This window comes from Camarhynchus parvulus, chromosome 14 (genome assembly GCF_901933205.1).
Source record: "Camarhynchus parvulus chromosome 14, STF_HiC, whole genome shotgun sequence".
NCBI classification, from domain to species: domain Eukaryota; kingdom Metazoa; phylum Chordata; class Aves; order Passeriformes; family Thraupidae; genus Camarhynchus; species Camarhynchus parvulus.
In genome coordinates, this window is record NC_044584.1 from 10,250,173 (window position 1) to 10,263,822 (window position 13,650).

Genomic DNA, 13,650 nt, shown 5'->3' on the forward strand with positions numbered 1-13,650 from the left:
TTACTTTCTACACTATCTTTATTTTTCTTACATTCTATCCCCCTACAAGTAGAGCTTTGCTGGTCTTCTCTGCATTTCTGAGACCTAAACCAGGATTTCAGGGAGCAAGTGCAGCTCAGCATGCAGGGGATCCCAGAGGCAGAGGTGATCCTCCTCCCCTCAGCTACAGACAGCAGCTGTGCACCTGGAGCCTTCAAGCAAACTCAAAACACATGAGATGACTACACTTTCTAGTGGCCTGGCATGTAGGCAAACAACTTGTCTGTGAAGAAATAAAACTGGATTTAAACACACCAAACTTTCAGCTTGCTGTCAGCCAGCAGCCAGGGCACCAAGGATGCACAGAGAGGATGGTGCAGAACAGAGACTGAGGAGTATTCCCAGCCAGGCGCCTGCAGACCTGGCCACTCACAGCTCCCAGCACCTTGGCTTGCTGGGATCACTGATATTGCTTTAGGGGTCCCAGCTCTGCCTGGTTTTAAATAAAAACACATTTTCTAGAAATCTGCACTACTGCTTGTTCCAAGTGCTGCCACTCAGCTTTCCATAAGTTATTACTTCTGTGCATTCAGAGCAGTTTGGGAACTGAAGGTTGTGCTGTCAGCTCCACACTCCATAAACAATATGGATGCTGGAATGTGGTAATATTTACTCCTGTTTTGCCATCTGCTTCTATATTCACATAAAACATGTGACTCCCAGGATGTGGAGCAGCAGAAAAACAGATAAAGGTACAAAAATCAACACGTCTTTTCTTCTTAATGAAAAGGCACTATTGCACAAAAAAAAGAATAATATGTATATGTGTATATACCTGTATAGGTATTAAAAAATAATGAAAGAAACCCTTTTCAATGAAATACGTACCTTTGGCTTTTCCTGAGGAGTCAGTGTCTTCAAAAACCCCAACAAACCAAAACCTTCCTCCAAAATTCCTACCATCTGAACTATTTAAGGAGTAAAAACCAAACCACCCAACAAAGTACAGTCCCCACCATTAATACCTTCCCATGGAGGTGCATATGGCTAAAGGCTGTGAATGTGTTTAAATAACTCTGAATAAAGAGCAGCGTGGCCAAGAGAGATGTAAAGACCTCCCTCAACCAAGCACTGAACACTGGTGCTGGTGTTTAATAAAACAGCAGCCCCCACCACCCACACAGGCTCCAGGACATTCAGCAGAGTGCCCAAGACAGTTTCACTGTTGCACCTTTTAAGAACAGAGTGAAATATGTAAAACTCCAGAGCTCAGCTCCCCCAGCCTCTTTTAAAAAAAGCAGATAAATGAAGCTGCATTGACTGGAGGGCTGATGCCTCTTCTGGGCACCAGCCCATTGGAGATGAGAATTTTGCACTTTTCTTCATCTCACAACACAGATTCTTTTGATGTGAAGTGAGTTTTGTGTTTGTTTTTTCCTTGGGGCAGGGAAAGCACTGTTGTAGGCTGAGGGTGCAGTGTGTGTAAGTTTATTTTAAAGCCAATCACAACAAGAACACTTGAGGCATTTAGAGAATAAATTTGACACATTTAGGAAATAAAAAAACTGCTTACAAGACTGTCCTTCTACCAGTCCAGAGAGACAGCAGGTGAACTCATAGAAGCTATGAAAGACTATTCAGTGTCTTGTGTGGCTATAAAAGAATTAAGAGACTCATTTTACAGTGCATTTTAATTAAAAGTTCATTATAAGAATTTTCTTTTAAGAACAGCATACTACATATTCATGGAAATATGTAACTTTACCCTACAAATGGGACTGTCACCATATTATTCTTACAATTCAAACATATGAAAAATAAAATATGATATTTAGCTTTATAAATTCCCCCTCCCCCCATTTAAATCCTTTTTCTTTTAAATAACAAAAGTATTAACTCTTTCCCAGTACAGTGCATTTGCTATCTGCGAGCCACAAACCAAGAATTCACAGCAACGCCAAGGAAACAGCAACATTGTTTGCAAAATATTGAGAGAAAATGATAAAAAAATATAGTAGTCAGCCCAGTGCTTACAGAAGAGACAGTCAACAAGAATTGAAAAAGCAGCACATTTTCATATTACATAGGACCATTATAATAACATATAAACCAGTGCAGAAGACTTTTATGCTGGAAAAATATATACCAATTCTCAGCAAGCAGAAACTGAACTTTGGCACTTGCTCATAAAAAGGCCTTTCAAAGCAAAACAAAATGGAAAATCACTTAATCACAGCTTGTATATTTAAAAAAAATAAAGACATTGAAGCAAGGAAACAATAGAGAAAAGTGTACAAGCCAGGTCACTAGGAATTCAGTACATTCAGCCTACAGAAAATACAAGTACAATCTTTGATCCACCCACCTGCTGCCGATCCTGGCTAGCAAAGGACAGGCTTTGGGACAGAACCTCACCTGAAGCACCTCTGCTTCAATGGAGCTGTGTTGATTCAACAGCCCTTTCTTCAAATTGAACTGGTACAATGTGTCTCCAATACATCACCTCTTTATCATAAAATAAGGATTTTTAATCTGCAAATTAAGAAGCAAAAGCCTTGCACTCAGACAGTGGCTGTTCTGCTCTATCCATAGCTGCACCATAACCACTGCAGTGTAAGGATTAAGTGATTTTTATTTTTAAAAAGGGCTAAAAAAAGAATGGCTTCATTTTGAAGAGGAGACAATAGACTGGAAGGAAGGGTTCACATTTAGCCTGTTCTTCCTGGTGCTGTCAGCACTGCACATTCTCAGGAACATGAGAGTGAAGTGTGCACACTGTTCTCCCTCCCTGCAGAAGAGCTGATGGTCTAAGCTCAGGCCCAACCAAAAGGGTTGTGCAGGCCAAAGCACATTTTTGGATCAGGCCATAGGAAAGCAAGGGCTGCTCTGGTCGAGAAGTGCTCCTGTCATAGCCAGGCTCAATGCCCCAAACTAGCAGCTATCTTTGCATTGAGGCAGTTTACTCAATTTTTTTTTTATTCTTTCAAGGAATTAAGACTGGGGAAGAGCAAGGAGAAAAATAAGTGCTTTAGATTGCACAGAAGATTGTCCTACTAAAGGGGGCACTTGGATGGGAAGTGATCACAGCTACAAGTCAAGCAGACGCTCCTCACACGTCTCCACAGGCCATTTAGTAGCACCTCCAAACACATCCACGTTGTTATCCACCCAGGGGATGATGTTGCCAGGCATGTTGATTGAGCAGTTGGCAATATTCATGATGTCTTCAGCTCTTAAGACCCTGTCCCATATATTGAACTGGCTCATCTCCCCAACAAAGGCTTGAGTTGCATCAAATCTTCCTCCTACTGTGTCCTTTAGGCACATGAGAGATGGGATTAGATGAAGAAAACACCAAAATAACCTTCTCAAACTTGAAGTCCCTCCCCACCCAGCCCCACTGCTAGAGAGGGGTGCAGAGTTTGGTCACAGAGGTGAACAAATTTGAGTTTTACAAGGGCTACATTGAACAAGGCATTCAGTGACAAGCTCCAACCTGGATTGTGTCAAAGCAACTGAGGGCAAGCAGTGGTGACTGCAAAGCACCACAGAAAGGCTGCACAGAACCAACCTTGCCCTCGAGCAGTAGAGCAGGAAGGCAGCTTTAAACTTTGAGGCTCATTTAAGAGCCACTGTGCAAGCTTAGCACAGGAGAGCTGCAGGGATGTGTAAGGTTACCCTGAAAGCTTTATGGCTATAGATTAAACCATAATGCAGCCCTTGCCCAACTGTCTGCAGGGACTGGGAGATGTGATCTCTGATCTAAATACCCTGGCTTTGTCTGGCTGTAAATGAGTGATTCAAACTGCCACTGCATAAGCCTAGAAGTGTTTTCTTGCTCCACTCACTACCCAAGGACAGAAATCACTCATTTTTGAATGAATTCAGTCATTCTACTGACTTGGAACTGATAGCACAGGACATAACCCAGCCCAGTGCAGGCAGAGATAAAGGAAACCTGCCAGACACTCTGCAGTGAGCTGGAGCATCTGCTCTGCAGAGTGTATTAGGATACTGAACTTGCCATTCTGTCATTTCTGTCATGGATAAATATCTACTGAAACCAATATCAACACAAAACTAATTTTTCATTGCTCCAACTGTGAACTTGGGAATCCTGAAGAAAGGCTGTTTCCTGCTACTTGTTACAATATTTGCTTTTTTTAGTAAATGTATAATGTAAGTAAGGAAATAGTGTGAAGCCAGGAGCCACACAATTCATGACTTATGAGATGTTAACTAGAAAGGCAAAAATCTTCAAAATCTTCTGGGTTTTTTTTTCAATATTCTAAAAGGACTTATTCTTAACTCCAACATGAATATTCAGAATATTTAATAAGTGAAACAAACGTACCAGTGTGTGATTTTATAAAGTATTTGTTGCCTTGTTCCAGTCTTTCTGATACTGTGTATACAACAGGACCAAGTGTTTAACAGAGAAATTCTCACAGCTCTTGTTTGTTTGGGGAGTTTTGATTTCGTTTAAACTCTGGAACACCCTGTCATTCACTCACCTGTTCCTGACCCAGGATCAAGACACCTCCAGGTTTAATTGGATGCCAAGGAGCAAGATTCTCCCCAGTGCCAAGCTTCTCTCCATCCTGAAAAGCTTCCCACATTCCATCTCTGGTTGTCCATGTTATGCAGATATGATGCCATTTTCCATCACTGATGAAGAGAGGGAGCTGAGCAACCTACAAAAAACAGAATAATGCAGGTAGCAACCCAAATCTAGAAGTTCAAGCCCAACATGTAAAGAGAAATAGCATTTACTCTGTCCTCAAAAGGAAAAACTTTATAGAGGCAAGAGTTAGTCTACATCCTACTTTGTAGGATTCCACACAATCATAAAATTATTTAGGTTGGAACATCCCTCCAAGATCACCAAGTGCAATCCTTGACCCAGCAGTGCCAAGGCCACATCTACACCTGCAGGGATGGTGACTCCACCTCTGCCCTGTGCAGCCTGTTCCAGTGCTTTGCCACCCTCTCAGTGAAGAAATTTCCCCTCATATCCAATTAGGACTTCCCCTGGCACAACTTGGAGCCCTCTCTTTTTTCTGTTGCCTGTTACCTGGGAGTAGAGATCAACCCCCACCCTGCACACTAATCTGTGGCATTTGTTGTTAAATTTCAGTGCTTAGTGAGATTCCATCCGGTGCTCCCATTAAGTTCCTCTCAAAATCTGGGGTTTGCCAGCACCATCTGCAGTAGCAACTTTAACAAATGGATCAGTCTGCTACCAGGAAAACTTGTGGGAACTGTTCCCCAGGCCTCACAATAAGGAGGAATTATGCTCCTTTAGGAGTTTGATCTGAAAACCTTCTCAGGTCAACATCAAGACACAAGTGCAGTGGGCTATGGAGCTGTGATGTGGAAGAAATAAAAGCCTCTCAGAATATTGATATTGCAGACATAAGGAGACTCAAGTTTGCTTCTCTTCCACAAACCATTAAAAATAATTGGTTATTGATCTGGGAGGATGATAGGACTGTTACAAGTCCATAATCGGCCACAAGATGAACCACCTGAGTTGTGTAGCAAACACCTGATCCCTCAGAGAGCACTGAGTTACTAGGAAACCTAACTGAAGGTGGGGAGAAAGGATACTGGTTTAATGACAAGTTTCAATGTTTTTTTCCAGCTTGTCAGAAACCATCAATGGTATGAAGTAGCTGTATCTAAAGTCTGAAAAATTGTATTTAAACTGATGTTCAGTCACTGAGCATAACAAAACCAGACCATTATGTGGAGAGCCTTTTGCTCTCTGTCTTCTACAAAATTCATTTAACATTTGTAACTTCTAGAATTAGAAAGACAGAAATACTGCAACTGGCTTAGATCTCACAGGTCTTACAATGCTGTGGCTTCAAATTTTGCTTGTGTTTCATAAAACAAAAAAAAAAAAAAAAACCCAAGAGGCCAAGACCTGTTTGTAACTTCAGACAACACAAGTGTGTGCACATCTAATGTCAAGCTGCTTGGTCTCGACACACAAATATCTGTACAATTTAATTTCTGTTCCAAGTGCTTTTATGGACTTGCAATCAGCAAGTGGACAGCAGAGAAGCAGACAGCAGCACCTCAAAGGCTTCTCTCAGAGGGAAGGAAGGAGTCAGGGCAAAGGGATACCAAGGGGTCAGGCCCTGTTCTGGTTACACTGAGAACAAAGAGCTCATCAGATCTCACCTTATCATTAATTAGCAGCTCAATTGGATTATTCCCCCACTCTATGAGGACAATTTCATTGGCTTGCCCAGGAACAGCATATGAGAACGGAGTGCCAATGCCAGGAGAAGCACTTGACCTCAGCCACAAGCACACAGTGAAAGCATAGAGCTCTGGCAGGGTCTTCTTGATCTTCCCATACAGGTAATTGGTGCGGAGAGGAAGGGAGACCTTGAACTCATCAGGTGACTTAAATGCACTGTTACCTGGAATCACATGGAGCAAAAAACCCTCAACAGTGAGCAATACCATGCATTGATAATTCAGGCTAAGACACAATTGATATTGACATTCTTTGGCTTTAATCACTTTAGAGAAGTACAGAAAAAAAAGTATATTGAAGTAGTATTTACTGAGTGTTGATTTTGCTGCACACAAAAATGCAAATAGATTTTATCCACATTGTGATAATTATTTAGTTTATTTCTGCTTATTTAGAGCAAAAGAATAGATGGCAGTCTCCTTCATTGCCTAGTTCATGGCTGGAGGCCTCCCTATTTCAAACAATTCAAACTGGTTCAAGACATTTTCTGTCAGTAAAATGGATTCTCTGCTGTGCTCATTATTAAAGCATCACAGTGCTTCACAACCAGGATTTCTTTCCCTGCTCCTGCTACACAAGCAGTATCTCTGTGTTAAGATGTCAGGCTAAGACCCATTAACACATTTTGAGCAGCAAATCTGAAATAAGACTACACTGACAAAGTCCAGCTACATTCAGCAGAACTGATTTCTGCCCCATCAACTGAACAGGACAAGATCTGAAAAGTTCAAAGTGATCCGAATTAAAAATGCAATATCAAGCTATGAACTATGGGAAGATTAGACACTTGATTAACTGTAAGAGCAGAAATTATTATTTAGCTTTTTCTAAAAAAGTGGTAAAAACCAGTGAGATATTCTAGACATGCTTACAAAATTGAAAACCCTTAAGACCAAAACTTCCTGAAGCTGCAATACTCTGTATCATATAGTTGGTTTAGATGCTCATAAGTAATTTTCTAGAAGTATTAAGAAATAAATCCCACATTGTGCCACAAATTGAACCCCACAGTTCTGTAGCAATGTCACACTCAACTTTTTAGCAGCCTGTTCTTCTGAGTCTCCCTCCTTTCCTTTGCTCACATTCCTGAAACAAATTCAATTCTTGCCAAGCTTCACACTCCAGTCCAAATGAAAAGCTAAGCTGTTGTCACAAAAGATTGCCACAATTCTCATATGTATTTTTTAAATCATTGGCATTCTCTCATTTCCCCTTCTCAGAAGCAACTGAAGTGTTTTGGCTGCATTTTTCACAGAATGAGGGGGTGGGAGAAGAAAAAGCTTCTCTTTGGCTTGAATCTGTCTTGAGGAACCTTAGAGACCTGAAATGTTCTAACTGGTAAGCAAATAAACACCAGAGTCTTGGGGATAATACTGAACAACCTCCATTAGGCTGCTACAACCAATCTCACACAGAAAAAATAGAGACACATCCCATCAAAAGAACAATTATTTTTGGGCAAGATGGGCAAGAAATACTGTTAATCCCTTTCAGAGATAGAGAAAATAAGTTTAGATGTAGTAAATGATCTGTTTGTTCCTCCAGCAAAGCTAGGAATCACACTGAAGTCCAGGCACTACTATTTGCAGGATTATAGCTCCTGCTTTTTCTACTGCATCCTCTTCTGCTGTCAATGGAGACAACCACTGAAGAAATTAACAGAAAACTTTGGGAATCACAACAAGTATACAAGTTTTAAACTTTTCTGCCCCACTGGTAATTAAAACAGCTGTCACAGCTACAGATAAAATTAAAGGCTTACAGTGTCACCTCATAAGGTTATTTTTTTTCCCCCTCTATTTAGTCTCAGGACAATGAGGAGCTCATGACACTCCAGTTAGTTGTAGGGAAGAAATGCTAAACAATACTGCATTTTAAATAAAAGCACAACAGAAATACTATTTTCAAATGAGACCAGACCAATTATTGTGAGTATTAAAAAAAACCCAAACTTTTCATCATTATTATCCTCACTTTGATTTGGCAGAGGAACCAGAAGAGCTAAGCTGTACAGTAATAGCAAATTACACAAGTAAAAGAAAGGCTGTATCTTGGTTCCTGTCCCAAATTCTTCACTTCCCCAGAGACTTAAGACAGCCCTCACTCCCCACACAAAAAAATAAAGGTGGGAACAGGTTATTTTTAGCCCGGCTGAATTACACATTCTTGTTCTCCCACCACTCTCTCCTTCTGATATGAGTCACATCTTTCAGAGACAAGGACTATCTATACTTGACTCATAAGACATTAACAGGCCACTAATTCTCCATAACTTCAGTTGCAGGTTAGGCTTTATCTTGGCTCTCAGGAAATACCAAAAGACAGAGCCAGCAGAAAATCATCTTCCTCCTTCTCCCCTCCTTCACTCTTTTTAGAAGAAAGAATAGATACAGTATTACACACAAGCCCATTAGGCTGCATTTCTAATTTCATGAGATATGCATGTTTGCACCATTTGGAAGGCTTGCCCATTAAGCTGCTTTTAAGCAGAGAGTTATTCACCTTGGAAAATCACTTAAGGATTGGGCAGTGAGATTTACTGCAACTCCAGCCCTACACAGTCCACTCTGTACATGTATACAGTCAATAAAGGTAGAGTTCTGTGCTCACAGACATTTGTAATTCAAATAAACAGACTCTACTCAAGCAGAGAGGTCTCAGTAATAATTAAGGCAAGAATCAGAATGAATGACTAGGATTATGAGAGTATCCCCCTGTGGGCCATGTGTAATCTACTGTAAACTCTGAAGGCTGAAAGCTTAGAATAGAGCATAACTCAAGTAGCTGCAGTTACCCAAAGTCATAACCAGTAACAAAAGGAAAGGCCACCATCAATACTTCCAAAGCAGCAGGAAACAAAGCTGGTCTAAAATGCCATTCATTACATCAAAGGTAGTTGTGCTAATTAAATTTAGCCCGTATGACTCTCAGTCCAAATAAAGGCAGCTCTACTCAGATGTGTGCTTGACATTATGTAGCTATTTACACCCATGCCATACTTATTCCTATCTCCACTTGCCTCCTTACAGATCTTTCCATCCCACAAACACTAAGAGTTTCATCCTAGCCACCCACACACGCCAAATTAAGAGACAGGAAGCCAAAGCCAGGCAACTGCCTGTCAAGCAAGAAGCCTGAGATAAAAGAAAAGGGAGAATCCAAGTATTTGCACTGTCACCTACTATTTAGTCCAGTACCTCAATGTCTTTCCCTCAAGGCCCACATTTAGTCTACTGCTCTGGAAGGAAGGTGTAAACAAAATTAACCAGGATGGGGAAGAGTTTTGATTCCAAGCAATTACCTTTCTCTAACTCAGACACCCTTTCTAGCAATGCATTCAAGGCTGTCTCTGTCTTCTGCCGGTGGGCTGAGGTCTCGTTGTGCAGCAGAGATTTCTCATCCTCCAGCTCGGCCACCTTGCTGAGGAGCTGCCGCTCCAGGTCCCCGAGCCGGCGCTGCAGCATCTCCCGCAGGTCACTGGGCAGCGCTGCGTACGACACGTTGGCTCGGAGCTGGTGCTTCAGGGCAAAACAAGGGGGGAAAATATTGTCATTCCTGACACAGAAACTGGGAAATGCAGGTATGCTCCCGGCTCAAAGCAGCAAAGTAAGATCATGGAGCTGTCCAGCAAGTACAGAAGAGATATTGCTTTTTAGCATTTGTCATGGTCAGTGCTTTTACCAGCACTGGAGCTAAACAGGTCCTGAAACTAAAGGGCTCTTTTGTTAGAGGCTTCAAGCACTTAATATGAAAGAGTTTTCATACATTTAAGTTCAATAACATCATGTAGGGAGCAGGTCTGATGTAATTCTATTAGTATACATACATGTGGCACATTGATCAATTTCTGCTTTACTTGCTGTTAGTGACATGGCCAATGTAAGTAAACAGAAAAACTATCACTTCATTTTAGATTAAAAATTAAGCTACTTTGAAAGCAGATTTACCACAGTAAGACGTTCCTTAAATCTATCTAAGTACTAACCAGTGAAAGTATTCTTATTCAAACTGAAAAAAGAGGCACCTCACACTCTCAAATAACACTGGTATCTTTAAAGATACTAAAAAACCAACATTTCCACCTACCATGTTATTCTAGAGGAGTTTCTCTTCTACAACGCTAAAAAGAATGCTTCAGAAAGACAGCAATAGTGGTAAAAGGAGGGAATGAATACTATCAGCTCATTCAAAACTGCACTTGCAAAGCAGCACTCCCAGAACAGCCTTTCGGAAGTTACTCGCCATCCTCACATCAGCACTGACTGGAGGACAGCAGGAGCAGGCATGTGAGGCTTTCAGGGTGTGAAAAGCAAAACAACACCAGCACAAATCCTGTGAGAATCCTCTCTACGAAAGTTTTGCACGAGCAGCACTCAAACCATGGGCACTGTCCAGAGGCTCATGGAAATCACTCATCGGTGGGCTTGGAGCAAATCCCCTTTCTGTTCAGGGGCGCACAGAATCGGGCTCTTTTCATTCTGTGTCAGCCCTGAGTGCATCATCTTATCTGCACCATCTGCCCAACACAATCTCCTCATTACCACTGCTCTGTTCAGCACCATATGCTGAGGTCTTACTGCCCAAGACGTCAGCTTTGTACCTCAAACCACATGAAGTCACATCCCCAGAAAGGGAGATTTACACATTATTAATACAGAAACTAAGCTGGTGACAAGCAGGGAAACCATAATCTCCCCCCACGCAGTGGGAGCACACATTCAAGAGCAGCCCCTTAGGTATTTGCTATTAAACACAGGAGATAAATAACCAAGAGACCACGACAAGCCAAACCGAGCCTCTCGCCCGCGGGCTGGGCCAGTTTGGATCCATCTCCACACGGATTTAGGGCACCACTCGTGCCCGAAGTGCCCGCTGGACGTGCAGCGGCTCCGGCCCTACCTCCAGGCTCTCCAGGCGGTCCTTCAGGGTCTGCATGGTGCGGCTCAGCTGCTCGATCACCTGCGCCGGGTCCCGCGGCAGGTCGCCCATCGTGTCCTTGCCCTTGCCCACCTCGTTCTTCCACGCCCCCGCGGCGGACTTGCCGTCGGCACCCTCACAGCGGCTCAGCTTGCCGGTGAGCTCCCGGATGGCCTCCCGCTGGCTCCCGATGGTCTCCTTCTGCTGCAGGACGGTCTCCCGCAGCTGCAGCACCGTGGCTTTCAGCTCCTCCTCGGGGGGCAGCGCGCCGCCCTGCATGGGCACGGGGGGCAGCGGGCAGCCCGCGCCGGCGGTGTCCATCGGCAGCGAGGTGCACACGAAGCGGCTGCCTGGCGGGCTCTCCTGCTCCGGGGCTGGCGACCCCCGCCCGCCCGCAGCTGCGGCGAGCAGCAGCCCGGCGGCCACGAGCAGCATCCCGGCTGGGGAGCGGAGCGCCCGCTCGGCGGGTCGGCCGGGGCCGAGCCGCGGTGCCAGGAGCGGGTCCCGCCGCCCCGTCCCGTCCGTCCCGTCCCGTTCCCCTCACGCCGGTCCCGCGCCCGCCACTGGCCGCGGATTTTATGGACAGCGAGGGCGCTGGGGGGCGGGGTCCGACTCGCGCCGCGCGCGCTGGTTGGCTGCGAGCTGTGTGACGTCAGCCGGGCCGGGCGGGCGCGGGGTCGGGAGCGCTCCCGGACCGGGACCCGGAGCCGCGGCGGGGCCGCTCCATCTCCCCGTGCCCAGCCTGGCGCTCCCGTGCGTCTGTGACACCCCTTGTCCCTTGTCCCCGCAGCGAAGAGCCCGGCTCCATACACCTCGGTGATCTGTGCCGATCCCGCTCCGCCTTGTCAGTGCCTTTCTGCTACTGAGCGGGTCAGGACCAGACCCAGCCAGTGCGGAGCAGAGGGACTGTCCCTGTCCCTGTCCCTTCCCCTCGACAGCCTGGGCTACGGCCGGCCTGGAGCGGCTCTGAGCTACAGGATAATGCCGCCAGAAAAACGGGAGCGGTTCAAGTTGCGTCAGTATTCACATTGATTATGGAGGGGAAAGAGACACGGACATCTCACTCACTAGAGTACATAATTCTATTGTTGGACCATAAAACCATTGTGGTTTCTGCTATATTGTTTGTGGCATCCAATGTTTTTAATGCTGATCCTCTTATTCAGTTACTTTAAATGTATAATCCGTGAAGGCTTTTATGTTTTCCAAGTGACATACAAACACCGAATAGTTCTTACAAACTTCTTGTGGATATGCAATAAAAACTCTTACTCGACTGGAAAAACTGAGAAACAATTTCCTTATGCATCAGCAGAGGCTGCTCTTAGGACTCCCAAATCTTTGAGTAGAACTTCAGATTTTTAGAAAGTTGGTATATGGAGATAAAAGACATTTTACCATAGCGTAAGTAGCTCCTACTATGAAATACATAATGTTTTAAATAATAATGAATAAGAAAAAAGAATATGTAATTGAAAATAATTTTGGCTTTTTTTTCAGTCAGCACGAGAATTGCTTTCTAACATAATGAATTAACAAGTTTCCAGGAGTGTGTACCACAGGGACAGTTAAATCTGATGGTTTCATGGAGTCCAGTTTATTTGTTCAAGCCTTCTAGCAATGTCCTGTTTAAAGTCACATGAGTCAAAGGCACTGTTCAGCCAGATGGTTGAGATGCAGCTCCTGTTGCTCATTCAAGGGAGAGCACACCAGGGGCAGGCAGAGTTCAAAATGCAACCAGAAGCTCCGATTTCTGTCTGAGCTCCCTTTGTCTGGAAACCAGATCTCAGGAGACTGTGCTGCTTCCTGGATGAATGAAATGTACCCACTCGAGTGCAGAGGCTCTGACTAATGCCTGGGCAGACATTTAACTCCCATCAGAATCAACAGCACATCGTGTCTTTGGTGTCTTCATCACCTGGCTCATTAAAATTCTGGGTGCTGCAGTGAGGAGCACCATGCAAGCACCAGGAACATCTCACCTGTCAACACGGGGTCTTTCCAGTCCACACAGGTCAAGGCAATATTACAGCTTACACAGAATAATGTACCAGAATTATTGCTCTGCATGTAAGATTAATCAGTCTCATCTGTATTGCATTGCAGCTCATTTCTCCCAAATTTCATGTGAAGCGGTATGAAAAAAGTAATAAAATAATTGTAAAATGTTGGACTTAGCCTGTAGGAAAACAGTAGTCAATTGCTTTTATACAGCTTGAGTCTACCCTTTATAATATGAATCATGATGGCATCCTGGGCAAATAACCTCACATTACTTCAAAATAAACTTCAAACTCCTGATCTTGATTTTAAAACCCACTTTACAATTCAGACCTGATCCCAAACAGGTTTTGACTGAATGCATGACAGTGATAAAGGCTTTGCATCCTTTTAAATTCAGGCAATGTATAGCTTGAATGTTTTGCTTAATTATAGATAGATTTTTGTCAAGATCTCTTATTCAGACAAGCTGAGGAGTAACA

At 43.8% G+C, this 13,650-nt stretch overlaps 1 protein-coding gene across 1 annotated transcript; it reads right to left on the bottom strand.

The window, feature by feature from the left end:
• Positions 1 to 1,652: 1,652 nt before the first annotated feature.
• Positions 1,653 to 11,719, bottom strand: NPTX2 (neuronal pentraxin 2). The gene is made up of 5 exons (XM_030958111.1): positions 11,150 to 11,719; positions 9,552 to 9,768; positions 6,169 to 6,413; positions 4,494 to 4,673; positions 1,653 to 3,294 (listed from the first exon to the last, which is right to left on the bottom strand). Exons 1-5 carry the CDS (start codon positions 11,600 to 11,602, stop codon positions 3,067 to 3,069), a joined length of 1,323 nt encoding a protein of 440 aa, XP_030813971.1. The 5' UTR covers positions 11,603 to 11,719; the 3' UTR covers positions 1,653 to 3,066.
• Positions 11,720 to 13,650: the final 1,931 nt, after the last annotated feature.